At 45.9% G+C, this 26444-nt stretch overlaps 1 protein-coding gene across 1 annotated transcript in view; it reads right to left on the bottom strand.

Moving 5' to 3' along the window:
• Positions 1–26444, bottom strand: part of DNAH9 (dynein axonemal heavy chain 9) — a 333822-nt gene that overhangs the window by 99360 nt on the left and 208018 nt on the right. The window contains exons 46-49 of the mRNA XM_042917480.1: positions 19458–19600; positions 18917–19078; positions 18476–18709; positions 9179–9439 (exon numbers count right to left, since the gene is read on the bottom strand). Of these exons, the coding sequence (XP_042773414.1) occupies positions 9179–9439; positions 18476–18709; positions 18917–19078; positions 19458–19600 (800 nt within the window). The remainder of the gene's footprint in view (positions 1–9178; positions 9440–18475; positions 18710–18916; positions 19079–19457; positions 19601–26444) is intronic.

The raw sequence follows: 26444 nt of genomic DNA, 5'->3' as shown, positions 1-26444 counted from the left end.
CGGCACTGTTGACCCAACCAATTTTTTCCCCTTTAATTAAACTCCTTTCTTCCAGCAGCTCGTTCTACTGCACTTGACTGTCCTGATAGCAAAGTGACATTTTCTGCCAAGAAATAATTCGGGCCGAAGGCTGGGCACAGCCTGAGCCGTCACTGCCTCTGCCCACACGTGGGTTTGTCCTCGGCCCCAACTGTCACTTGCCCTGGGAAGGTGTGGCCCGAAAGGGTTGGCCTTCCCAAGCTGTCACTTCAGCTCTCCAGGCCTCTGTGTTTCCATCTGCAAATTGGGAGCAGACAGACCTGCTAATCTGTAAGTGAAACGGTCATGAACACAGGTGACGTTGACTTAAGGTCTGCATGACCATCGGTGGGAAGCCTGTGACCTCACAAGTGCTCGTTGTGGGAGATGATTTTGTAAGTGGGGGAAAAAATCTTGATCGTGAAGATTAGGTCCCCTGTGCCAAATTCATTTGGGGGTGCTCTTGGGCCTGGGAATCTACAAACGAAGGCGGATTATTTCTAGAACTTTCCTGATGGAAGCCTCTGGGAAGATGCTCCATTTGCTGACCTTAAAAAATTGTTTTTTAACATTTATTTATTTTTGAGAGAAAGAGCATGAGCAGGAGAGGGGCAGAGAGAGAAGGAGACACAGAATCGGAAGCAGGCTCCAGGCTCTGAGCTGTCAGCCGTGAGCCCGACGCGGGGCTCGAACCCACGAACCGCGAGATCATGACCTGGGCCGAAGTCGGACACTCAGTCGACTGAGCCACCCAGGCGCCCCAGCTTTTGCAGCTGTTTTCACATTTGGTCTTGACAACCTGTCAGGGGCAGGGATGAAGGACAGCACCTGTGTGAGTGTTGTGCTGGCACTCCTGTCCTGGTGACCTCTGCTGGGGGGAAAGGGGCCAGAGTCAGAAAATATAATCAGAAGCAGAATCCTGCAAATGTAAAAATTCTGTAAGTTCAGCACGGTCAACGTACTGAATTAAGAAAATACAAAAATGCATGGCAGATGAAGTTGACTTCCTATCACCCAGATATATCGCTGGTAATATTTCAATGTACAATAAAACCTTAGATTGTGAGTAACTTGTTCTGAGTGTTCCGCGAGACGAGCGAACATTTCTAATACAGTTTAACTTGATAAAGGAGCGATGTCTTGTGATAGGAGTAGTATGGGATGCCGAAAGTCACATGATCACACCTGAGCCAATGGTTCTTGAAATTCACTTTGATGTATGAGTGCTTTGGATCCCAAGCATGTTTCTGGAACGAATTATGCTTGCTCACAGACCAAGGTTTTTTACTGTAATTCCTTCCAATCTTTTTTTATTTTTAACATTTATTCATTTTTGAAAGAGAGTGTGAATGGGGGAGGGAGGGGCAGAGAGAGAGAGAGAGGGAGACACAGAATCTGAAGCAGGTTCCAGGCTCTGAGCTGTCGGCACAGAGCCTGACGTGGGGCTCGAACTCACGGACTGTGAGATCATGACCTGAGCTGAAGTCGGACGCTCAACCGACCAGTGCCCCTTTCCAGTCATTTTTATATTCGTGTGTCTCGACCGATCCATCACAGCCTTTTTGATGGTAGTGACAGAAGACCCCACTGAAGTACAAAGGGGACTTTCTGGCTCATGTATTTGGTCGGAAGGATGAGTTTGGAGGTGGCTGTGAGGATGAGGAGAACTGGGTTCACGGACTCTCTGGACCTTCTGGTTTCTACTTCTCCCCGTGCACGCTTCTGTTTTGCACAGCAGAAACCAGTTTCTTCGTGTCGCAAGGCGTGCGACCCACCTCACTGCCCTCCACTTGCCTCGTCACCTCCATCTGTCACTAAGCTCTGCCCCCAGTCACCTCCTTCTAGTGCCCTGATGGCCAAGCTCATCCTTCCCTCAGGAGCCCTGCCCGAAACACTTCTTCCTAAGCTATTTGCCTGGCTCGTCCCTTCTCATCCAGAAGGATCTCAGTGCAGACACTGCCCACTCACAAAGACTCTCCCGTCAGCTTCCGCTGCTCATCATTTCTTATGGGCTCCTTGATGAGCTGCAGAGAACTCGGGGCAGACACGATCACCCCTTTTTCCTTATTGGATCTCCAATTCCTCTCCTTCCAGAGAAGAGGGACCCCATCTGTCTTGTTAACTAATGAGGGAGCGTGGGGCAAGCTGAGGGCAGAGGACAGGCTAACAGCACCCCCTCCCTCCAGGCGGGATCTGTGTGATATTCCTGGGACACGCCTGCCTACCCGAGAACAAAGGAACGGGGTTTAAGTGCTGGCCGTGGCGACGTGGGAAACTAAGGCAAATGAAAAATTCAATTCCCTTATTGCCTACCGCCCACTGACAAGTCCTTGAAACGGGCAGAGTGACCGTCCTCCAGGAGCTCAGCTGCCTCGATGACGACACTTTGCTGGGGGCAAAGAGAGAACCTGAGCTTAATATTATCCCAACCTCGAGGATTCTGCAAGTCAATTTCCTTTATCTCAGCTGCCCCAAGATATATGCTGGCAATCGTACTCTAAGCTTATGGCCCCCTGATATGCATCTGAAGGGTCTCATGACTGGGGTTTTATTAGATGGTAATAAATGGTGTTTCCTTAGCAACAGCTAGCCCCTCAAGGTCCTGGAAACCTTGCTTCCAAAATTCCCTAGAGACTTACTCTAGCCCTGACCCCCTCCCAACCTGAGGGTATGTAACCTGTCTCTCCTCACAACCCCAGGGCAGCTCTTCCTGCCCACGGGTCCTGTCCCCAGGCTTTAATAAAATCACTTTTTTGCACCAAAGACATCTTTTTCAAGATTTTTTTCTTGGCCATCGGCTCTGGACCACCCCACCATCACCCCAAAACCTCATCATTGTAGCTCCGGTGTCTGGAACAGAAACCGGAACCCAGTAGGCGTTCATCAACATGTGGGTCGAACGCCCTCAGGGGACGAATGGGTGTCAGCAGCTTCAAGGTCACAGCCATCACATCGCAACCAGAAGGGAAAGGGACTTTTTCCTCTCAAAATGTCCTGGGGAACGATCTTGTTTAGTTAGGCAGGGCTCCTACAGCCAAGCAGGAAGAGAGGGGTCCACTAAAAGGAACACAGGGTGGAAAGAAACATTTCTAAGGAGGCAGGCAAGGTTTGAAGCAGCAAACATTAGGCGCGGTGCGCTCTGGCTTTCTCCACCCCCTCTCCTGCCATCAGGCTGCTGTTCTCGCTATACCAAGGGATTAGTAGTAAAACCATACATATATATATATATATATATATATATATATATATATATATATATGTATACGTATGTATGTATATAGTAGGGGAGCCTGGGTGGCTCAGCCAATTAAGCATCCAACTCTTGATCTCGGTTCAGGTCACGATCTCACAGTTCCTGAGTTCAAGCCCCACGTCTGGCTCTGTGCTGACAGCTCAGAGCCTGAAGCCTGCTTCAGATTCTCTGTCTCTCTGTCTCTCTCTGCCCCTTCCCTGCTTGCACACACACTCTCTCTCTCTCTCTCTCTCTCTCTCTCTCTCTCAAAAATAAATAAATAAAACATTTTAAAAAACCTGTAATTTTAGAAATAAAAAGGGAAGCTCTCTTACAAGAAAATGAACAACAACCACAGTCGAAACAAGTAATGGACAAAAGAAGAAATCTAAATATTTGAAAAGATGTCCAAGTCTCATCAGAATGAAAACATCTATAGTTTTTTTAAAAAATGAAAAATAAAATGTTTGCTCTCTTATGAAAAAAAGTGAAAGTGATTGGAAATGTCTAAGATTTGCCTAAGCAAGGATGTAGGAAAAGCAGTATTCACAAATATAGACAAGAACAACCATTTTAGACAGTTACTGGTCATTATTTATATACAAAAAAAGAGCATATTCTTGGTATCAGCTTCCTATCGCTTCTGCAACAAATTAACGCAAATTTAGAGACTTTACACGATGCAACACGCAATGGAGGTCTTAGCTCACAGCTGTGGGGGTGAGAAATCCTCAGGTCAAGGTGTTGGCAGGGGGTGGTAGGGCCTGTTCCCTCTGGAGGCTGCTGGGGAGACTCTGTCGTGTGCCTCTCCTGGCTTCTAGAAGGTTGGCCTCATCCCTTGGCTCGTGTCCCCATATCACATCCGCTTTTCCCCTACCTTGTTTCTGCCATCACATTGCACTTGGGGCCCACCTGGATACCCTCCCCACCTCAAGACCCTTGACTCAATCATGCCTATAAAAAGTCACACTTGCCATATGAGGCAAAATTCACAGGTTCCAGAGATCAGGATGTGAGTATCTTTGGGGTGGAAGAGGCATTATTTAATCCTGCCAAGTTGTTGTATCAAACTATCGTCTTCTTGGCCCAGAGAAATAGTTGCATATGCAATAAATATTTATGCATGGGGATATTTGCATAGGAAAAAAAAAAACAAAATTAAACACTCAACAATGGAAAAATAGCTAAAAAAAAAAAAGGGGGGGGTATAATTAGAGCATGGAATCCTATGAAGAATTCAAGTTTCAATGTATATACTGGCATGAAGTGGTCTTACTTCATGAGGCAAAGCAAGTTAGTGTTATCCGTTTATATTTAAAATATGACATATTTTAGGGGCATCTGGGTGGCTCAGTCAGTTAAACATCTTCGGCTCAGGTCATGATCTCGCGGTTCATGGGTTTGAGCCCCGCATCAGGCTCTGTGCTGACAGCTCGGAGCCTGGAGCCTGCTTTGGATTCTGTGTCTCCCTCTCTCTCTGCCCCTCCCCTGCTCGTGCTCTGTCTCCGTCTCTCAAAAAATAAACAAACATTAAAAATTTAAAAAAAATACGACATATTTTACATGTGCATTTGTACAAATATAAACGCATAGAAAAATGGCTGGAATGGATATGCCAGATTATTACAGGAGTTCTCTTGGGAAAGAAGCAGGGTTGGGGTGAAAAAGAAGGTGACGTTATATTCTCCCCTATATATTCTATGCTATTTGGACAATTTTTAATAATGGAAAAGACATTATAGGTTATTTATAGACTACAGGAAATAAGTTCACTGTAAAAAACATATAGGAAACACACGGAAAATTCTAAGTAGCTTTGTAAGGGGGAGGGGGGCGGAAAGACCATGAAATTGCAAAGCAAAACCATTCCTCAACTGAGGAAGGAAAAGTTACACTGGATTTATTTCAGTTTAGCGATAAAAGTGAAATAAAACTGCCAAAGCAGAGACTTAACACCGGGCTCTGACTATAGGTGTTCTTTATGTATTAACTAAAGATTTAATGTTAACTTTGAAAAAGATGAGAAGACAGGGAGGTGGTCATTAAATACCGGGAGTCCTGGGAATGCAGAGGGTTTGAGGGCACCCCAGGGATCCTGGGGTTCACGAAGCAATAATGCCTCCATCACATGGCGTACAGGCTGATCTATTCATCCTATTCCACCAGGCGGGGGGCGGGGAGGCGAGATCGACAAAGGGGGTCAAAAGGTACAACTTCCAGTTACAAGGGAAATAAGTCCTGGGGATGTCATTTACAGCACGGAGACTGTAGTGACGATACTGTGCCATGTATTTGAAAAGAGAGGAAATCACGAAAGGTCTCATCACGCACACACACAAGCCCATGCGTGGTGATGGATATTCACTGGATTTACTGTGGTGACCATTTTGCAATACATGCAAACACTGAATTATGATGTTGTGCACCTGAAACGAAGATCCTTCTATGTCAATTATACCTCAATTAAAAAAAAAAAAACATTGTCTCCCGCGCCTGGGTGGCTCAGTCCGTTAAATGCCTGGCTCTTAATTTTGGCTCTGGTTATCTCCGACCCCAGCTCTCCAGAAGCCATGGCTGGCAATTTCTTCCCTCGTTTCTTCCAGCTTTCGCTCCTTATTGATATGGAACATGTTTTGTTTTTTTTCATTTTAGAAGTTAGCAAGTGGCCTCCTCCTCGGAGTGGGAATATTTTAGCTATTATACTGCCCTCCCTTTTGCTCGTACTTATTATGGTTATATCAACTTTTTTAGTTCAGTTAATGTTCAGTGCGATTATGACATGATTATGATCATAAATACTGTTCACCTTGGGTTATATTATGTATCTTGTATATGCTGAATTTTTTTTTCCTGAAATTAATGAGTGCTTTTATTATTTGTTTCCTGCAAAGGTAACTTTTGGGCAAATACCTGAAAGAGGGAGGCATGGGGGTTTGTGTAGGAAGCGCACTGCACATAGAGGTGGTTGCTTGTTCAAAGGCCCTGGGGTGGGATTGTGCTGGGAGTGTCTGAGACACAGCAGGACCAGTGTGGGGGGTCAGAGGGACAAGAGGAAGGCTAGTAACTGGCATCGCAGAAGAGGGAACTGGGCAAAATTGTAAGGTCTCCCGGGCCACTTTGGATTTTATTCTGAATATGATGGGAAGCCAGTGGAAGATTCTGAACAGAGGGATGATGTGGTCAAACTGCTGTTTTAAAAAAGATTATTCAGGTGGCTGTAATGGGCAAAGACAGAACTGGGGCAAGGGTGCAAGCAGGGAGGCCAACTGACAGGCTACTGCAACGGTCCAGGTAATAGGGGACAGTGGCTTGGACCAGAGGGGTAGCGGCAGAGAGGACAGGAAGCATTTGAATTCAGGATATATTTGAAGGCAGAATTGACGGAATTTGCTGACTGGTTAGGGGAGCGTGACATAAGGCGCTCATTGATTCGCACCAGCCCCTTTCTATGTAACAGAGAAGAGAAAGCGAGGAGTCAAGAACCTCAGCGATGTGTGCCAGGGTCTGCAGCCGGCTGGAGGAAAGCACCTATCATCTTGCCTGGCACACAGTAGGCACTCATTAAAAATGAGTTTCATGTCCTTTGTGGCGGAAGTGTTGAGACTTTCAAATCCACCGCTATTTCCAGTATCGTATCTCGTCGCTTCCACGAGGTCCACTGCTATATGTTTATTTCCACCAACGACCAATCCGCTTACTAACCGGCCAACTAATTAACCCGGAAGTATTTACGCGCGTTCACTTTGTTTCCAGTTTTGCGGAAACAGAAGTGATGATGCGGGTGATGGTGACATCGACAAGAGCCAGCATCGACTTGGCGGCTCCCATCTGTTAGCTACGTTTCAGGCATGATCTCATTTCGTCCCGATGACAACCTCATGGGACTGTGTCACTGTCGCCTCCATTGCTCAGATGAGGAAACAGAGGCCAAGCAAAGAGAAAATCACACCCAGAGCCAACCCAGTATTTGGACGCGGCTCATGTTAAAAGTGGTCTCGTGTTTCGTGCTCGGGAAATCAGAAAAGGGTGAGATTGATCCAGAAGGTTAAGTCTGATTTTAGAATACGGGTAGGATTTAGACGGGAGGAAGCGATAGGAGAGCGAGCCCTAAACAATGGTGGTGGGGAGGGGTCCAGGCTAATCAAAGGCCTGGAGGCCGGCCAGTGGATGACGCTCTGAGGGGCAGCCTGGCTTGGCTGTGCTATAAGGTTCAGGCTGAGATGTGGTGGCGTAATGGGGCCAACTCCTACTCCACCGGATGGTACCCAAGTTCCTAAGGAGAACCTTGAGTTCTCTCCTGATGTAGGTAGAGGCCTGTTTATGGCCTTTTTGGCTCTAGCTGCCTTAATCTTTAGGGAATCCAGCCCCACCCCCCCCACCCCCCATCCTTAGATATACTAGAATGCCCTCGTAGCTCAACTTCCAATGTATATGTAGCTATATGTCACAGGATTCTACAGTGTTCCTAGTTTAGCTTTGGATTTGATGAGGCCCTAAACCACTAGGCTACATTCCAAAGTGAGGCGTGAGATGGAGGTTCCAGAAGGCCAGTGCTTTGCGTCAAATGCCTCACCTGCACTGAGGGTGTCAGAGTCAGCAAGTTGCGGACTAAGAGAGAATTTTCCGTGAGACCTGCTGGTGAGTCCCACCCACTCTGCCTTTAAAGGAGGGTGTGGGGTGTAGTCCGCATGACACAGTGGATTGGGGTCTAATGCGTACCCCAGAAATCTAGAATGTGTGAGAACAGCTGGCTAGCCCTCCTACCCCCGCCCCCCCCCCCCCAACCACGGAACGAGGGAGAGCGTGTTGCATGGGTGGCTGACATTCTCAGTGCATTTGGGGAAAGGAGGCACAGGTGTCCCCCGTGGAGCTGAGGTGAGCTGCCTGCACAGCACAGATGGCACAGGATGTCTCAGACCTTGGCCAAGTGACCCACGTGGAAAGGCATGTGAATTGCCAGACTCAGGAGAGGAGGAGAAAGCACCCTGCAGGGCAGAGGTCCCAATGACTGGGGGAGGGTCTCCATCCAACAGAGAGAGGGTCAGCTTTTCGGTCCTTCTCTGCCACCTGCTCCTCATGACCTGAGTCTGTCGGCCCCCTTTTCTCCCTTTCTCCCCTTGGCCCCTCAGTCACAGTTATCGGAACGGGAAAGAAGCGTAATCGCAAAAAGGCAATAAAAGGAAGAAGGAGCTAATTCTCACCTGTCCAACGCACACATACCTGGGATACATTTCACAGGAATCCAATCAAAAGCACCTTGTGAATACGTCTCAAAAGCCATGCCTGTCCTACCAAATGGTTATGGATAGGGCTTGACTTTAATTGATACACGGGTGCCGTGAACGGTGGAATATTTGTGAATTTTGATTTTGTAGGGTTCCCCCCCGGGTTCCCCCCCTCCCCCCCCCCCCCCATTTTGGAGCCAACATGGGTTTCCGTCTCCTGTCCTAAACATCTCCATAGGGCCTCCTGAGGCTCGTGCGGCCGGTGGTACGAAATGGGTAAGACGACCACGGGCTACTTAGCTGGACGATCTCTGCACTTGGATCCTGAGGGTGTGAGCTCCAGTCTGGCTCTAATGAGGCTTGTGACGCTGGACAAGTCGGTGCTCCTCTCGGGGCCCTGGCTTTGTCATCTGTGAAGTTGGGGGGGGGGGAACTAGTTGGGGGGGGTGCATCTCCCGTTCTGATTGGTTCTAAGACTCACGCCTCTGGGATTTCATTGGTCCTCTGCGGAGCCGGACACACAGGCGGTTTCAATAAATGGTGGCGTAATGAATAAACCCGTGACAGCTGGATCCCACCCTGAGCCTTCCAGCTTTGCTCTTGTACCTCTTTGGGCCACCAGGGTACCGCGCTGTCTTTGGGTCGGAGGGGCCTCCCCCTGGCCCCGCGAGGGGCGAGCAGACGGGACGGATGATCGTCCTACCTTGTTGAGGGTGTTGAGGGCTGCCTGGGCTGCTGTGAGTGCCGGTTCCGCTTTGGCCAGGTCGTCTTCACAGTCCTTCTGTTTCTGCTTTACTTCCTGCATGATGAGGGCCACCTTCCGCTCCTCCTCGTCCGCGATGGCTTTCTCTCTGCTCACCTTGTCCGTCTCTATGCCCACCACCCGGATCAGCTTGTCTGCGTCCTCGTTCTTGTGTCTCACCTCCACTTCCTGGGTGGCCAGCTTGGCTTTCAGATCATCTACCTGCGGCAGAGAAGCGCTGGGCTTACTGGGAGCAGAGGGAGTTGGGACACGGCCCTGGGGGTCCGACCCTATAGAGGAAAACGGCCAACTGCCGAAGCGAAGGCGCCTAAGCTGAGCTCTCACCTGGGACCAAGCGCCCTGACCCCGCGGGCGGAAAGGGGCACTGGACTCTCTCTTCTTCCTCCCTCTATGGTAAATGTGGCGGATGGGAGATTCTAAGCAAGATTCTCCCTCGTGCCCACGTGACTTAGGCTGCTTCCCACGGCCATTGGTGCCTGCGTCTCATAAAACTCCACCTGCCTCGGATACTACTTGGTGCAGAGCGGGCCTGTCGTAAAAAGCAGTCGTTGTCTAATTGGAACTGGCCACCGTGAAGTACACCGAGAATTTAGCAAGTTACAAAAAGTGAGTACGTCCCGTGCATCCTGAAAGACTGAATGTACGAACAGACAGCGGCCAGGCCGCGTATCAGAGTAGAACGCTGGCCCACAACTCCAATCTCCTGGCGACCAGGAGACCAACCCGTTATCTACAATAACCAGCTCAGGAAGCCAGACTCCCGAATACGTCACAATCCAGGGAGACAAACAGACAGCAGCCTCTGCAGCAATTGGCCCCGGATGGCCAGCACTTGGTTAACAACGGACGACTTCCTTAATTTTTGCCCCTGCTTCCCACTTAGGAGCAGCCAGAGAAAGTCAAACACGCTCCCCACACTGATCACACAGGATGCCCACTTCTAGGGAGCCCCCCTCCAGCTCTGCAGGCCACCAGCCTCCATCGGGACACATCCGACACCTTTCCTTTCTGCCCACCAAGAAGCCCTCCCACCCCGCGGGCTGCCTTTGAATCTCTGCCAAAAACCAGGTGCCCGCTGGAGCCAGCTCTGCGTAGAGAGCGTTCACTTGGTCTCATTGGTTTGGTCTTAGTCTAGTTCCGCAGTCCTTTCAGGAAACAGATGACCAGGTTGACACGGACCCAGTGGCCCAGACCAGAACCCAATGGGCTCTCCCCATCGGGCCTCTGAATTCATATGCGTTTGGAGGAAGTAAAGAAGCTCACCACGGAGGAAACCGTTCATTTCTCTGACCCCCTGGAGAAGGAGGCATGGTTTTCTATGTACAGTCTGTTCCGGAGAGTGTGGTGGTTCTCGGAGTGTGGTTCCCTGGACCACTACCGACAACAGCATCCTCTGGGTACTTGCCAGAAATGTAAACTCACAGGCCCACTCCAGACCTACTGAGTCAGAAATTCTGGAGGCGGGCCTGGCGATCTGTGTTTTAACAGGCCCTCTGGGTGAATCTGGTGCCCACCTAGGTTTGAGACCCAATGGCCTGGTTTTATGGCCCTTTCATCTGCAGAAAGAAGACTCAGATCTGTTTATTTCTGGGAAGTAAAAAAAAAAAAAAAAGCCATTTGTATTTGCAATAGGGCCCATAAACTTTACATCGCAAAATGCCCTCCCGCCTCTCATTTTTCTGCAGTCTATTTCATGCAACAACCCAAGATTACTTCAGAGCTCCTGGAATACGTCAAACAGATTCAAATGCTTTATGATACAAAATGCATAAGGGGAAAAATAAAACAGAGGCTTAGATGCTGCTGATAATTCCCTTTTCATGGCAGATCAAAAGAAAAGAAAAGGAAAGCGGGGGGTGGGGGGGGGAGAAAGAATGCTCTTTAATTTTGTGTATTCATGGAAACTGGAGACTTTTTGTTAACCTCAAATGAAGGCCTGCTCCCGAGAACAAGTCTTATATTCCCGTGCTGGAAGGTTAATCCATTTCTAAATCCCACAGTTCAGCTGCAGGGAGTTATTTCTACAAGGACAAAGATGCAATTGTAAATCAAAATGATTGAACCACATAATCACTGCAGTCAGCAAGCACACCAGTAACTTTTTGTTCCTTTTTAAATCTGGGGAGATTTGAGAAAATTGGAGTGGGTTTTTTTTTTTTAATTCTGTTGTTGTTGTTTGTCTGTTTGTTTTGTGGCTTATAGATAGGGTGTACGACCTCAGGCCCAAGGTAAGCAAACACCAGCACTGTGGATGGGAGCTTTGTAGCTCTCAAGCTGTGACGAGAAGTGACACAAGGGTCCCGCCAGTCAGAACTAGGCCGCTCCCCACAAAGCTGAAGAGAGGGCGTAAGTCAGGCTCGTTTCATGGCTCTTTGGCAACAGAACAGGAAGTTTAAGTAGGTTAGAACAGGAAGTTGCAGTAGGTCAGAACAGGAAGTTGAAGAGGTCAAGTTAAAATTTCCTCTTCTCTTCGCCTTTATTCAAAGCATTCGAGCCCCTCCTTGGATCTCTTCCTCTTTAGACACCCACCCCCGCCCCCAGATAGGAGGGTCAAGGGGGAGAGGGACAAAAACAAGGAAGAGACCCTCTCTTCAGTCTTGCCAGCTCCATGAATATAAGTGGGAGGGGAATGTCAACTGAGTGGAGTGCCAAGAGGCTGGTGGTGAGAGACCGTCCTCTCTCCAAGGACCAGGAACATGATGCCAAAGAGGAAGGCCAAGCTTCCTGGGACCTTCTCCTCAGAGCCACAGAAGGAAGAGAGAAAACCCGGGATCATCAACAGCAATTCCTAGTGCGCAGAGTGTTAGAGGCCCAGAGGTCTTTGCCTTCTTACCCCCCGGGTCCTTCTGGTCACCCACCACGTTCTCCCATGAATTCACACTTCACGTAGGCTTCTCTTCTTAGACGTAGTGGTTTCCCATCTGCAGTAGACATCTGTTATATTTGTCTACCTAATAAAACTTCTCATCCCTGTATTGGAAATACAGTTTGAATTTCCCTTGGGAAATATTCCCTTCCCTAGTCCTCGTGGTTTGGGTGGGGCTGACTCCAAAGGTGGTCCTTTGATCCTCACTTGGCCAAGGAGAGTGTCGAAGTCACAGAGAATGGTTCATGTATGGGCAAACCAATGATATGAAGAGGCCAATCAGAGCTACTGATCATTTACCCCAGGAACTTGCTATTAAATCCTGGGAAAGATGAACTCCTCCTTATGGTGAAGTTGCAAAGCAGGCAGAATAGAAGTCTGAGGTTGGCGGGGCCATGGGGTTGCCTGCCTGGACAGGGACATTTAGTGAGAATCTGGCTCCAGCCCTGTCAATATTAAGCTCTATCTCTGAATTTTCACTTATATGAAACAGCTTGTTTTATTTTTGTCGTTGTTTTGCCTAGACCAACTTCAGCCGGATTTTGGTCAGTTGCCATCAATTTTAGTATATGTGCTGCCGAAGCGAGCACAGGTCAGTTGCCATCAAAAAGATCTGATAAATATATCATGTAATCTCATTACCCCCCCTCCCCTCCCCTCCCCTCCTGCCTTTTCCTTTTCTTCTTTTTTCCTCTTTTTTTGCTAAGTGAATTTGAACTCATTTTTTTTTTTCACTTGTACCAAAAGAGTCCTGATGCCTACGTCATGGTAAATTACTGAACTGTCAACTTCAGGTAGATTCGGTGGCCTGAGATTCTTTGAAAGCCCAAGAAAGACTGAATTTAAGAGTCTCCAGACGAACAGACTTGGGGAGTAAATCTTAGATGGAGGAACTGGTAATGAACTGTAGGCCTCTTATGAACATTTCTTCAGTCCAACAGCCCTTCTCCCTCATGAGTACACTTGAGCTAGGTATAGAAGTGAGGGTGACAGTGTGTCCTGAAGATGCCAGGAGATGGCGTGAGACCCAGGTCAGGGGTGAGGGTTCTGATGGTGCTAAGAGAAGGAACAGAAGTAACACCACCCTCATCTGAGGCAGCAGCAAAGACAGAAGATGCCACCCAAAGACCCAGCGGAACCAGCCACCCTCAGCAGAGCCAGTGAGAGCTGGAAGACCACACATGAAGCTTCACCGGCTGCCTCCTGAAACCACCACCACCAAGATGCAAAGGGGCAAAAGACCCTTCACACGGAAACAGCCCCAAGGTAGAACTACACTCTGAACTGACTGCCCTCCAGAGACTTTTTTAACCTGAAGTGACCAAGTCGACCAGAAATGTAAGATTAAGAGCTTCCTATTCTTTTTTTTTTTTTTTTAATTTTTTTTTAACGTTTATTTATTTTTGAGACAGGGAGAGACAGCATGAACGGGGGAGGGTCAGAGAGAGATAGGGAGACACAGAATCTGAAACAGGCTCCAGGCTCTGAGCTGTCAGCACGAGCCTGATGCGGGGCTTGAACTCACAGACCGCGAGATCATGACCTGAGCCGAAGTCGGACGCTCAACCGACTGAGCCACCCAGGCGCCCCAAGAGCTTCCTATTCTTAAACAAAAAAAATTTTTTAATGTTTATTCATTTTTGAGAGAAGGCAGGAGAGAGGGGGCGAGCGTGGGGGAGGGGCAGAGAGAGAGGGAGACAGAGAGTCTGAAGCAGGCTCCGAGCTGTCAGCACAGAGCCTGATGTGGGGCTCGAACTTGGGAACCACGAGATCGTGGCCTGAGCTGAAGTCGGACGTTTTAACCAACTGAGCCATCAGACGCCCCGAGAATTTCCTACTCTTAAACAAAAAAGACAGATCTGGAGCTAAGTCAAATCTCGGTATAGAAAAATAAAGTGGTGTTTCTGACCAGGTGAGTCTAAGCGTGAAACTGTGTCTGAAGTTTATAAACTTTAGATGACCATATAATTATTAATTCTTGTCATTATTATCATTATCATCGCTGCTCCTAATATTGTGATCGTTGTTAAATAAATCTGGAGTCCATCTGAGCCAGAGTGGTGAGATTCATGTAGCCCACTCCCGCTGGATTATGAATACCAAAATCTGTCATAAGTGGGTAGTAGGATACTTATACAATATAATTCAAGTCATTACCCTTGTACCAAGATTATGGGGGTATACTTAAGGCTTTTTTCTACAAAGGAACAATTTCAGATGAAGGCTTTACATCAGAAGCCAAGATAGCATTTTTACAAGAAGAATTATCCTCATAACCATCCATAAGTATGAAATATACACCATGTAAACAGTATTGGGGGGCCCACCCTCCATCCCCACTCTAAGCTTGTAGGTGACTCATTTGTTTGGTTGCCTAGCCATCTGTCATCTACCCATTTATCCACACACTTAGAGAACACCTACTACGTGCCAATGAATCCTGGTGTCTGCCCTTGCGTATCATGCTGCCATGATAGTGTGGCAGGACATATACAAGAGAAGAAACATAATGTCGGGATGGAACCACAGAGAATGGAATGAAAATCTTCTCACAACTTAGAAGGGGCTTCTGCGAGTGGAGGGAGCAAACCGTTTACGTCTTGACAGTCACAAGCTGGCAAGTCAGGGGCACACATAAAGACACAGAGATGTGAACTAGCTGTGGAGATTTGGGGTGACTCCAACCAGTCAGTATTGCTGAATGCCAGGGTACAATGGGGTCGAAGGGAGGAAGAAAGGATGGCGAAAGAGGCAAGGGGATAGTTTGAAAGTTCTAGAAAAGTTCAGAGAGTCTGAAATGTAATGTCTAAAACATTAGGGTCCACGTTAGAGAAAACTCAGTGTTTTGAGCGAAGATCAGTCTGATAGCCGGACAGGGGCTGGTCCAGAGCTGTGCTGTCTAGTTTGGGGAATGAGCACCTGAAATGTGGCTTGTCCCATCTGAGACGTGCCGTAATTATAACCGCACACACACTAGTCTTTGCAGCCTTGTAGGAAAAAAAAAAATATTTCACCAGTAACTTCTTTATACATTGCTTACCTGTTAAAATGATAATATCATGGATGTATTGGGTTAAATAAAATGTATTCTTAAAATATATGATAAAATTAGGTAAATTTAAGATCTAATGTTAGAATGGAAGCCACAAGTTTCCTTTTACTTCTTTTGATGCAGTTAATAGGAAACTGAAATTTGCATTTATGACTTGCAAGATATTTCTCTTGGACGGTGGGTCCAGAATGTTGGGAGAGGCTAAACAAAATGCCATTCATTCATTCAACATTTCATGCATGCCCCCTCTGTCCAGGTAGTGTTTTAGGCATGTGGGACACATCAGCAAACAGAACAGATAAGGATCCCTGTCCACGCAGAGGTTGTCTGACAGATGGGGATCGACAACAAAAAGTAAACACAACCAGTATGGGAAAGAGGCGAAGTCAAGCCCCGTAAGGGACCTGGGAATGGGGTGGGGTTGCAATTTAAAATGGGGCCATCAGAATGGGATTCACTGAGAAGGTGACATGTGAACAAAGAAGTCGAGATGAGGGAGTGAGTCGTGGGGGTGAGAGAAGGAAGAACACGCAGGGAGAGGAAACAGCCAGTGCAAAGGCCTGGCGTGTCTGAGGGAAGAGCAAGGCGGCGGCATGGCCGGAGAGGAATGTTGCGGGCACGGGGCAGCGGAAGATGAGGTCTGACAGTTTGCAGGGCAGGGTGGGAGAGGAGACTGGGGCGCCACTTTAGTGAGGGAAATGGGGGCCATCTCAGGGTTTTGAGCAGAAAAGTAACATGCTCTGATTCCTGTTTTGAACGGATCACTCTGGCTGCTCCAATGATGACGGACCCAAGAGGAACAGAAGGAGAAGCAGACAAGTGAGTTGGAAAGGTACTGTGGTTACCCGGATAGGATCAGTGGCCTGGGTCAGGGGAGTAGCAGCGTGGGAGGTGCACAGTGGGGGGGTTCGGGGCTCGTCTGAAGTTAGGGCCAATGGCGATTTTCTGATGCTTGGGCACAGGGTGTGTGTGTGTGACAGAGAGAATTGAGAAGGGTCAAGGATGACCCCAAGGATTTTGGCCTGATGAGTGATGCGAGAGGTTGCAGGTGAAGCAGGTTCGGGACCAGGGAGACACTGGGAGTTCCATGTATTGAAATGACCTAGGTAAGAAGTGTCTGAATCAAGACATAGAAAACGGGGATACAACAAGAGGGTACACTTGAGACACGTTTAGGAAATGTACAGAAGTTGTTAATTCTTAAATGGGAAATGAGGGAAGGGGAGGAATCAAAGGTAACTCCCCGCTTTCTAGGGAACTGGGTAGATGAAAGTATCACTCATCGAAGTAGAGAACTTTGAAGGAGAAGAAATGGAAATTGATGCCAGGACTGAAAAGAATTCTCCACTCTCCACACGCAGGTAGAACTGGGTTCGCCGAAGGTATAACCAGTCTTCTCCTGGGACGGTTGGAGTTTCCAGAGGACAGGGAGGGGAGGGAGAACAGGGGCTGCTAAGATGACAGTATTCAGAGGGCACCATACGTCAGGGGTGGGGGAGGAGACAGGAAGAGGAAGAAGTGACAGATGTTAAGAATCTGCATTCCGGGATTCTATCTTATGCTGAGTTCTAGAAGTTCAGAGATTGAGGGTACTGGAAACACTAGAAAGTGTTGGGAGAGAAGATGTGACATTTCCACAACCACAGTACATATGCCGGGTAAACTGCTAGGCCTTTGGCTTGGGTCTGTGTCCCTCGACCTGCCCTGCACTGTAGCTCTGGGAAGGGGGTGTGGTCATGGCATAAATGGAAACCAAGAAGCATCATGGACAACTGGCACGTGTCATCAGTGGACAAACATTGAGTTTGGACCAAGCTCACCATGCCTGAAGGCACAGAAAGAAAAAGATAAAAGGGTCTTTCTAGAAATATAGGACAAGGATGGGAAAACCATGTAGGAGGCTAAGAAGAACACAGTTCTGCAAATGACGTGCTCCCAGATCTAGGGAAAACCTGGAGAAAGCGGTCCACCATCGTCGGTAGGATGGTTTCTGTGACACCGTTGCAGGAAAACAGGCTGAAATAAAAAAGCAACAGGATGCATTGGACAGGGAAAAGGATGAGATGGGGAAGGGCTGTTATGATATTAAAGATGTAGTAGCATAATTAAACCCTTCCCTGTAAGCGTAAGAAGCAGAAGCAATATTACACAGTACGAAACTAGAATTGTCTGGGATCAACTTGAAAGGCTCTCTTAGAACACAGAGGGAAAAAAAAAGCCAAAAGAATGAGATCAGTGAGTGAGAACACAATAGATGCGGGACACAGAGAAGCCATCCGGCAAATCATTGCTCCTGGAGGAGAGGCCAGGCCAGATGAACAACATCAGATAACAGAAGACAGCTTTTTCTGAGCAGAAGACATTCTATGTGAACAGATGGCAAGGGATCACTGCATCCCACTAAATGCACTGAAATCCTCTAGACCTGTTACATCTACCGTTCAAGAAACAGAAGTGGGGAGAGAGGACAACTCAGAAGAAGCAAGTTGAATAGCTAGTCCAAAGGCAAAGCTCTGAAACAATGACAATAAGTGAAAGGCTTAGGTATCCGTAGGAACACGTGACGCCCATGGATCAAACTAATCACAATTTTAGTTTAATGGTGCAAATGCATGAAAATGACACCACCTGAATGAGAGACTGCCTCTGCTTCTGGCAAACAGAGCACACAAAAAAAGGGCCATCAAGGGACTGGCAGTGCTTGATGGGCATAAGCAGGGGCAGAGAAGGTGCCAGAATTGTCCCCAATTCTCAAGGGAAGAACAGGAAATTGAAACAAACTCGTTCCCTTTGGAAGAGGAAGTAGAAAAATCTTACCAGGACAGGCCAAGGGGCCTTCTTTCGATGGCCAACCACTTAGGGACACATGAGGAAATGCAAGAAATGAGACAGGATTTAAGAAATTAGGTCCCAATGGTGCTTTGACAGATGACAGAGTAAGACACAAAGAAACCAAAGAGAATCGGTACAGTTCGGCAACCATGTCTTTTTGGTTTTGGAGATGGAGGGGAAGTGGACTGGAGAAGAAAGGAAGGTGGCGGAAGAGGAGGAGAGGGGTAGCAAGCAAGAGAGAAGAGGTGCTCCAGAGGATTCCAGCATCAGTAGGTGGCAGCAGACCAGACCTGAAGGGGACAGCGTGCCCTTCTGCAGGGAGAGCTCAGCCTTAACTTCTGGAATGGTTTCTGGTGACTCTGAGGCCTCTGGGGAACCATAAGTGATTTTCAGGCCTGGACTGTGATCTCTCCAGTTCCCCGGAATGGGGTGCTCCCGCTCCCTCTCAGTGCCCCGCATGCACAAGCCATGAAAGAACACTACCCACCTGGGCGGAGGTGCTGTGAAGCTTCAGCAGTCCGTTCTCGAGACGCTCCATTTTGGACCTGAGCTCTTTTCCATGTCTGCGTAGCAAGCTCTGGTAGAGTCTGATGAACTCCAGGAATGACTTAGGGGTTGTGTAGTTGTAGCGTTGCTCGTTGCTCAGATAAGCCTGGGACATCTGGTTGACGCTTGTGTGGACAAAGGCCATGAACTTGCTAATCGACTGCTTGACTGTGGGCTGAAGGTGAAGAGCAGGAAATCAGAGTTACTGTCTGGACGTGAAGACTGGCGGTGGCGGCCCACCCTGCTCATTGCCTCGCTACATGGAAGGTTTTGCTCCGACGACTCTATCCAAGCTTGAACTTGAATCCTGAAACTCTGGACATGGAATTCCTTGTACCTGAGGTGGAGAGGATCTTGACAAGGGTCTCCTTTGCCCTCTTACCTCAATGCCTTCTGTGTTCTGCAAGAAGCGAAGGCTGACAGACTCCAATGCCTGCCGAGGCCACTCGTGGAACCAGTCGATGGCTGTGCAGTTCACAATGGCTGGAAACTTCCTGCTGCGGACCCTCAGCTTGTTCCCCACAGGGGAGAAACAGAGAGTCACCTGAGAAGTCATAAGGGTGGGGAGAACCAAGAAGGTATCAGAAGTTCTCACAGGGAGATAGCTATGGCTTTAGGTTCTTTATTTCCCGGAAAGTTGGGAAACACATCCAATGGAGTAAAAAAAAAAATCTGTCAATACCACCCAGGCTTCTCACCAAGAAATTAAGAAAGCTGGGACTGCATGAGGCAAGAGGGAGGCTACTGCCCTTGAATCAGATGAGAAGGGCAGCCTTGCAAAATTGCTCAGGCTGAGAAAGTCACTCCACCCACACTGCCCACTCCCAGTACAATCAAGAAGGACAGCTATGTCCAAATTATCAATAGAGGTTCTCGTGAACGATCTCTGGTCTGCCTACCCGGCGCAGTAAATCCTTCTATACCTTCAGTTGTCGTCGGACCCGATCTATAAAGAATTTCCAGCAGTTCTCTCTGTTGTCTACCAGACCTTGACTCTTGACTTCATTCCTCATGTTGTTTATGATGTTTTCAACTTCATCATCGGAGTAGAGGTCTGGGATCTCTCCTGGGAGAAATGGGACACAGATGGGCAGCTTTCGCATCTTTCTGCACAATGCAATTGGACATGAGAGGTTATCCAACTTGGGGACACAAGGCCCGTGATTTTTGTGGCCATGCCCCACCATTCCTGCTGGTGAAATTAAACAGACACTGTATCTACTCCAAACCCAGGGCAGAGAGATGATACTTGAAAGAATGGAACAAGCTACATGGCACCCTTTTGTCCTGGGCCAGGAGTTCGTGGCATGAGAGCTTTCAACTGTCTATGTCTTTTACTTAAGGAATTTATTTACTAATTATTGTTAATAAAAAGTTTGTTCCCAAGGAGCTTAAGATTTTGTAGGAAGAATAAAAGAGATGTAAAATACTTATAAGACCACAAGTGAAAGGGGGGGGGGGTAACATACAGACAAATCCGTATATTGATGAAAAATGAACTACCCTTTTCTGTTAGAGCAGAAAGGGAGAGAGCGGGAATGGCGTCAGGGAACTTGGCATATGGTAAGTATGACATCTTAAAATCAATGGGGAAAAAATGAACATTCAATACACAGTATTAAGAAAACTGGAATCTGAAACAAACAAACAAACAAACAAACTATGGTTGGATCCTTATATTCCACTGTATGCTAGGATAAATTCCAAATGAGTCAATGACTTCACCATAGAAAAGAAAACCATAAAAATGGCAGAAGAAATGAGGGAAATATTATATGACCTCTGAGTGGGGAAGGACTTCCTCATTGTAACTCAAAATCAGCATGTTTTAAAAGAAAGATAAATTTGATATATTTAAGTTGATATATTTTATGTAAAAGTATACGTTTGGTATAAAAAACAGAAACAAAACAGCATGGTGAAAACATAGGCAAAGTATAATAAGATCAAAACCAAAGAACCAATGAAAATAGGTTTCTCAAAGCAGACAGACAAATGGCCAGCAGGTTCATGGAAAGGTGCTCAACACAATTAGTTATCAGGGAAATGCAAATGAAGATCACAATGAGATACCCCCCTCACACCTGTTAGGATGGCTATTATCAACAAGACAAGAGATAATAAGTGCTGATGAGGATGTGGAGGAAAGGGAGCCCCTGTGCACTGTTGGGAATGTAAACTGGTACAGCCACTATGGAAAACGGTATGGAAGCTCCTAAAGAAATTAAAAATAGAATAAGTACCATGGGATCCAGGAATCCCACCTCTGGATATATGTTCAAAAGAAAAAAAAAAAAAACAGATCTCAGAAATATCCATACTCCTCTGTTCATTGCAGCATTATTCACAGTAGCCAAGATCTGGAAACAACCTAGGTATGCATCAGTGGATGAATGGATCAAACAAATGTGACATATATAGGAATATTATCCAGGCTTTAAAAAAAGGAAATCCTGTCATTTGCAATAACATGATGAACCTGGAGGGCATTATGCTAATAAGCCACAGAAAAAGAAAAATATTGCATGATGTCACTTACATGTAGAATCTAAAACAAACAAACAAAAAACCCAGTCAAACTCCTAGAAATAGAGTAGAAAGTGGTTGCCAGGAGCTGGGGGGTGGAGGAAATATGGAGAGTCTGGTAGAAGGGTACAAACTTTCAGTTATAAGATGAATGAGGCTTTAGGATCTAATGTATAACATAGTGGTTATATTTGATAACACTGTACTATATCATTGAAATTTGCTAAGAGCTGGAACTTAAATGTTCTCATTCCTCAAGTTTTAAAAAGAAAATAGGTGTTTAACTCTAATTATAGTTAAATAGTTAATCTCCTTAATATGTAAATATTATAATGTTACATATAATAACATTATATGTAAATATGTAAATAAAGTCTCCACAAATAAAGGAAAAAACCAATAATTCAACTGTAGGACGTGGATACAGAAGAGAGCTCACAGTACAGGAAATACAAATACTTCTTAAATATATGAACAAATGCTGTAGCCCACTCATAGTAATAGAAATGTAGTTTAAAACAATGCCTCAATATTAATTTTGCAAGACTGGCAAAGTTCTGAAAGTTCAATAAAATCCTGTCTTACACAATATACGATGAATAAATCTTTTAAAAAATCCTAACTAAATACATAAAAATACATGTATGATGACCAAGTAGGGTTTGTCCTAGAAATGCAATGATGGTTAGGTATTAGAGAAATCTATGAAAATAATCCACTATGTTAATAGATTAAAGTAGATAATTACAATATTACCATTACAAAGACACATAACATTTCTAAAATACTGGTGGCAAACTAGGAATAAATAAGATTTCTCTTACTCTATCATAGATGTCTATTGCAGACTCATTGCAAACATTATACCTAAGAGTGAAATGCTAGAATATTCCCTTTCAAATCGGGACCAAGACAAGCATGATTGCTATTATGTTTCCTAGTCAATGGTATATAGGAAGTCCTAGACCATGCAAAAAATCAAGAAAAGGAAAATGTAAAACAAGAGTTAAGACAATCTTAAAATTATTATTGTTCAAAATCTAATTTTCTGCATAGAATATCTAAGAGAATATACACGTAAACCATCAGGACTCACAAGCACATTTAACAACAAGCTTTCTGGACATAAATCAATATTGAAAATAAAATGGCATCTCTATACTCAAGCCCCCCAAAATGTTACTTTATTCTTTTTTATTTTTTTAAGAAAAGATTTTATTGTTTTTGAAGCAATCTCTACACCCAACGTGGGGCTCAAACTCACAACTCCGAGATCAAGAGTCCCATGCTCTGCTGACTGAAGTGGCCAGGGAAGAGTAAAGGCTAAAGAACAGCCATGACATTTCTGAAGAAGAACCAGTGGGAAGGATTTTCCCTACCAGAAATCAAGTCTCCTAATAAAACGAAGTTAATTTGGGGCACCTGGGTGGCTCAGCTGGTTGAACATCTGACTCTTGATTTTGGCCCAGATTATGATCCCAGGGTCATGGGATAGAGCCCCACATCGGGCTCCACACTCAGCTTGAGATTCTCTCTCCACCCCTCCCCTTCCTTGTGCTCTCTCTCTCTTAAAACAAAAAAACAAACCAAAAACCCAAACCTATGTTAATTAAAACAATGCAAAATTGGCATGGGCCAAATATATAGAATACTGAAGGCAACACCTAGAAACAGACTTAATTATAAACAGGAAATTGCTATTAAAAATCAGTGTGCAGTCACTGATTGATGGATTAATCAACAAGTGATGTTAGGTAATTCAGCATTATGAGTAAAAATTAAAATTAGAACACTATATACAAATAAATTTCAGGTGGATTAAAGACATAACTATGAAAAGTAAAACACTAAAAATTTAAAAATAAAATGCAGGAGGGGCGCCCGGGGGCCCTGTGAGTTAAGCGTCCAACTTTGGCTCAGGTCATGATCTCGTAGTTCGTGAGTTTGAGCCCCGCGTTGGGCTCTGTGCTGATGGCTCAGAGCCCGGAGCCCACTTCGGATTCTGTGTCTCCCTGTCTGCCTGCACCTCCCCTACTGTGTGCTCACGCTCATTCTCTCTCTCACTCAAAAATAAATGAACATTAATTTTTAAAAAAATAAAATGCAGGAGATAATTTTTATCATGTCGAATAGAACAAAAGTTCTGAACAGTCTGGAGCATTAAAAAAAACTGTTAAGTTTTACAGCATTTAAACTAAATCAGCATGACAAAAGTCAGATGCAGACTTCAAAAGAGATTTACACCCCATATAATGAACAAAGTGTTAGTATCCAGAATATATAAGGAACTCTTACAAATCTGTAAGAAAAAAACAAGAAAGCCAAGAGCAAATGGTCAAACTGCATAAATAGGCAACTCACAGGAGAGGAACAGCCAATAAACCCTCCAAAAGATGCTCAAGGTCACAAGTAAAAAGGGAAAGAAAACGATGAGGTTTCATTTCATGCCCATTGGCAAAAACTAATGTGTGAGATCAACCAAGCACTCATGAGGTTAGGAGGAAGCAGGTATTCATGCGTGACTGGGCAGAGAGCAAATTTGCACAACTACTCTGGAGAGCAGTGTGGCACTTTTTATAAAGTTGAAATATCCATCCCAGACAATTTAGTAATCTACATTTTGGGCACCGATTGGAAAGAAACTCTTGTACGTGCCCATTGCAAGTGTCTATGTCGCAATGTCATGATCGCATGGGAGTTTTATTGCTTTCCGCACATCCAGGAGAGTTCGTAAAGAAATACAGAGACACATAAAGGGAAGAAAGTCAACGGGGGTGGTGAGAGCATAAAGACTGTGAAGGAAGAGTCAGAAATTGGGGAGAGACAGCCGGGCAGAGCAGAGTTGTGAATCAGGGGCCAGGGGGTGGGCTCCTGGCTCAGATGGAGGATTTGGCCTTGGGGAGGAGGCATGGTCACCTTGGAGGGCAGGAGAAACCCACAGAGATGTGGAGACGGGCTGTGCGGTATGAGGAAAGTTGTGAGTCTCATCCTGAAGAGTCAGGTCTTGTCAATGAGAGAGGACAGTGGGTGGGGGAGGGAAGCAGTGGAATAGCTCTTGAAAACACTGGCTATGATGTAAAGTAGGCGTGGCTCATGGCCAGGATATCCCATGGGCCCTGGGAAAGCTCTTCCCCATTTCCAGAACAAGGCTTTCGACGGGTACTGAGGCCATCTGGACCTGGAATCACAGGAATCCACACCCACACGCTTCTTCCTTCCTCCACAACCAACACAGAAATGTGAGCATCATAGAAATGCTGGACGTGGAAGGAGCCACGGGGGCCACCCTACCCGTGTTACCTCCTTGCGGGCTTGGATGAGGTCCTCAAAGATGGGTGGTTTGGCAAATGGCCTTAATCAACAAGTGATGGTAGGTAATTCAGTATTAAGATAAAAAAATTAAAATTAGCACACTATAGACGAATACATTTTAGGTGAATTAAAGACATAAATATGAAAAGCAAAACAGTAAAAATTAAAACAAAATGCAGGAGGGGCACCTGGGCGGCTCAGCCGGTTAAGGGTCCAACTTTGGCTTCAGGTCATGATCTCACCATTCATGAATCCGCGTTAGTTAATCCGAGCGATGGGAATTCTGACTTTGCCTGTCAGTGAAGTTGCTACACATCCGTGCACTACCACAGCTGAAGGAACGCATTGCCAACTGCCAACACATTTCTGGCTTTCATAGTCTGACCACATTAACCCAGCCGGGAGTTCAGTAAGAATTTTATACTAATTAGACTTAATCGTTTTAAAAGGTCAAAATGGAAAAAAAAATGGATTATCATGAAATTGATCGTTTACTTCCTTCCCTTAATTGGACAAATTTAACTTCCGTCCATCAAGGTATTTCGTAGGACGCATATAAAACACCCTGAGCTATAACTTGTCCAAACCAAGGTCTTAGGAATGGAATAACCCCTTTCTCATTTGATAAAAGCAGAGGTCCACGGAAACTGCTAAGGAAATGCAATGATATTCAGCATGTGTTGGGGATTAAAGAGCTCAGGGAAGTGTTGTTTTTTCTTTTTAATTGTTTTAAATGTTTATTCATTTTTGAGAGATAGAGACAGAGCATGAGCAGGGGAGGGGCAGAGAGAGAGGGAGACACAGAGTCCAAAACAGGCTCCAGGCTCTGAGCTGTCAGAGCCCGACATGGGGCTCGAACTCACGAACCATGAGATCATGACCTGAGCTGAAGTTGGCTGCTTAGCCGACTGAGCCACCCAGATGCCCCAAGTTTTAAAAAAAGCAATAGTCAAATGGAATTGACATGAGCCATACTCCCCCAGCTTCAGGAGCTGACTGCCTACGGTGGTCTGTATTCCTTTCTCCTTTGTGTCTCTGATAATCTGCATTCCCTTCCCCATTGTCATGTTAGAGCCCCCCAGCGAGGACTCCATTCCCTTTGGTCTTAGAGCATGTGTAACAACACAGCCTGCATTCTTCGCCCTTCTATTATTTGAAATATGGAGGGCTGACTTTTGGTGTTTTATGTAGAACATTCTCGATAGGGAGGAACCAAACTATGGTCTACAGGCTAAATCCGGCATGCTGCCTGTTTGCTTGGCCTGCCAGCTACGAGTGGTTCTTACAATTTGTAATGGTTGAAAAAAAAATAAAATAATAATACTTAATGACTCATGAAAATTATAGGACATTCAAATTTTATTGTCCATAAATAAAGGTTTATTGGCCATGGCTGCAATCATTCATTTAGGTATGGTCTATGGCTATTTTTCCCAGTACAACGACAGAGCTGAGTAGCTGTGACAGACTGTATGGTCTGCAAAACTGAAAATATTTACTTTCTGATCCTTTATAGAAAAAAAAGTTGGCTGACCTTGGCTTATGTGATACACTTAGGGCTGTGCTGTTGAAAGTACCAGGCCATTTGGAGACTTTCTCCATGCTCTAAAGATGCTAGTATCTGTCACAAGGTCCCAAGAGCTCCTTAAGAAGAAGGTCACCAGATGGAATTGAGCCTCTGAGTTGGGAGCAAAGTTTGCATCTTGAGGTTTATTCCTCCAATTTCTCCTGGCATCATACCCGTCAGTTACTATGTGATGTAGGTAGTCATGCTTTCAAGCAAGGGACTGAGCTGCCAGAGGGGATTTTTGTGATGCGAACAGAGGCAGAGGCTATTTAAATATTTGAAAAGTTCCCTCCTGAGACCTACACTCGGGAAACACTATTTCTGCTTTCAAGTGCTCTGTGCCATCATTAACGCCTCCTAATACTTTGAAGCCCAGACTAATCATCATTCTTCTCTGTGCTCGTGTGGGACCTTCAGAGGCGAAAACTGCTTTTGGGGGAGGAGATCCTGATGGTCTGAGATGGTTCTGTTAGTTGGGGCTTGATGATAAAATGGATGAAGCTAT

The sequence above is a fragment of the Panthera leo genome, chromosome E1 (genome assembly GCF_018350215.1).
Source record: "Panthera leo isolate Ple1 chromosome E1, P.leo_Ple1_pat1.1, whole genome shotgun sequence".
Taxonomy (NCBI): Eukaryota; Metazoa; Chordata; class Mammalia; order Carnivora; family Felidae; genus Panthera; species Panthera leo.
The sequence above is the reverse complement of the archived record's forward strand: the minus strand, read 5'-3'. Positions and strand labels throughout refer to the sequence as shown.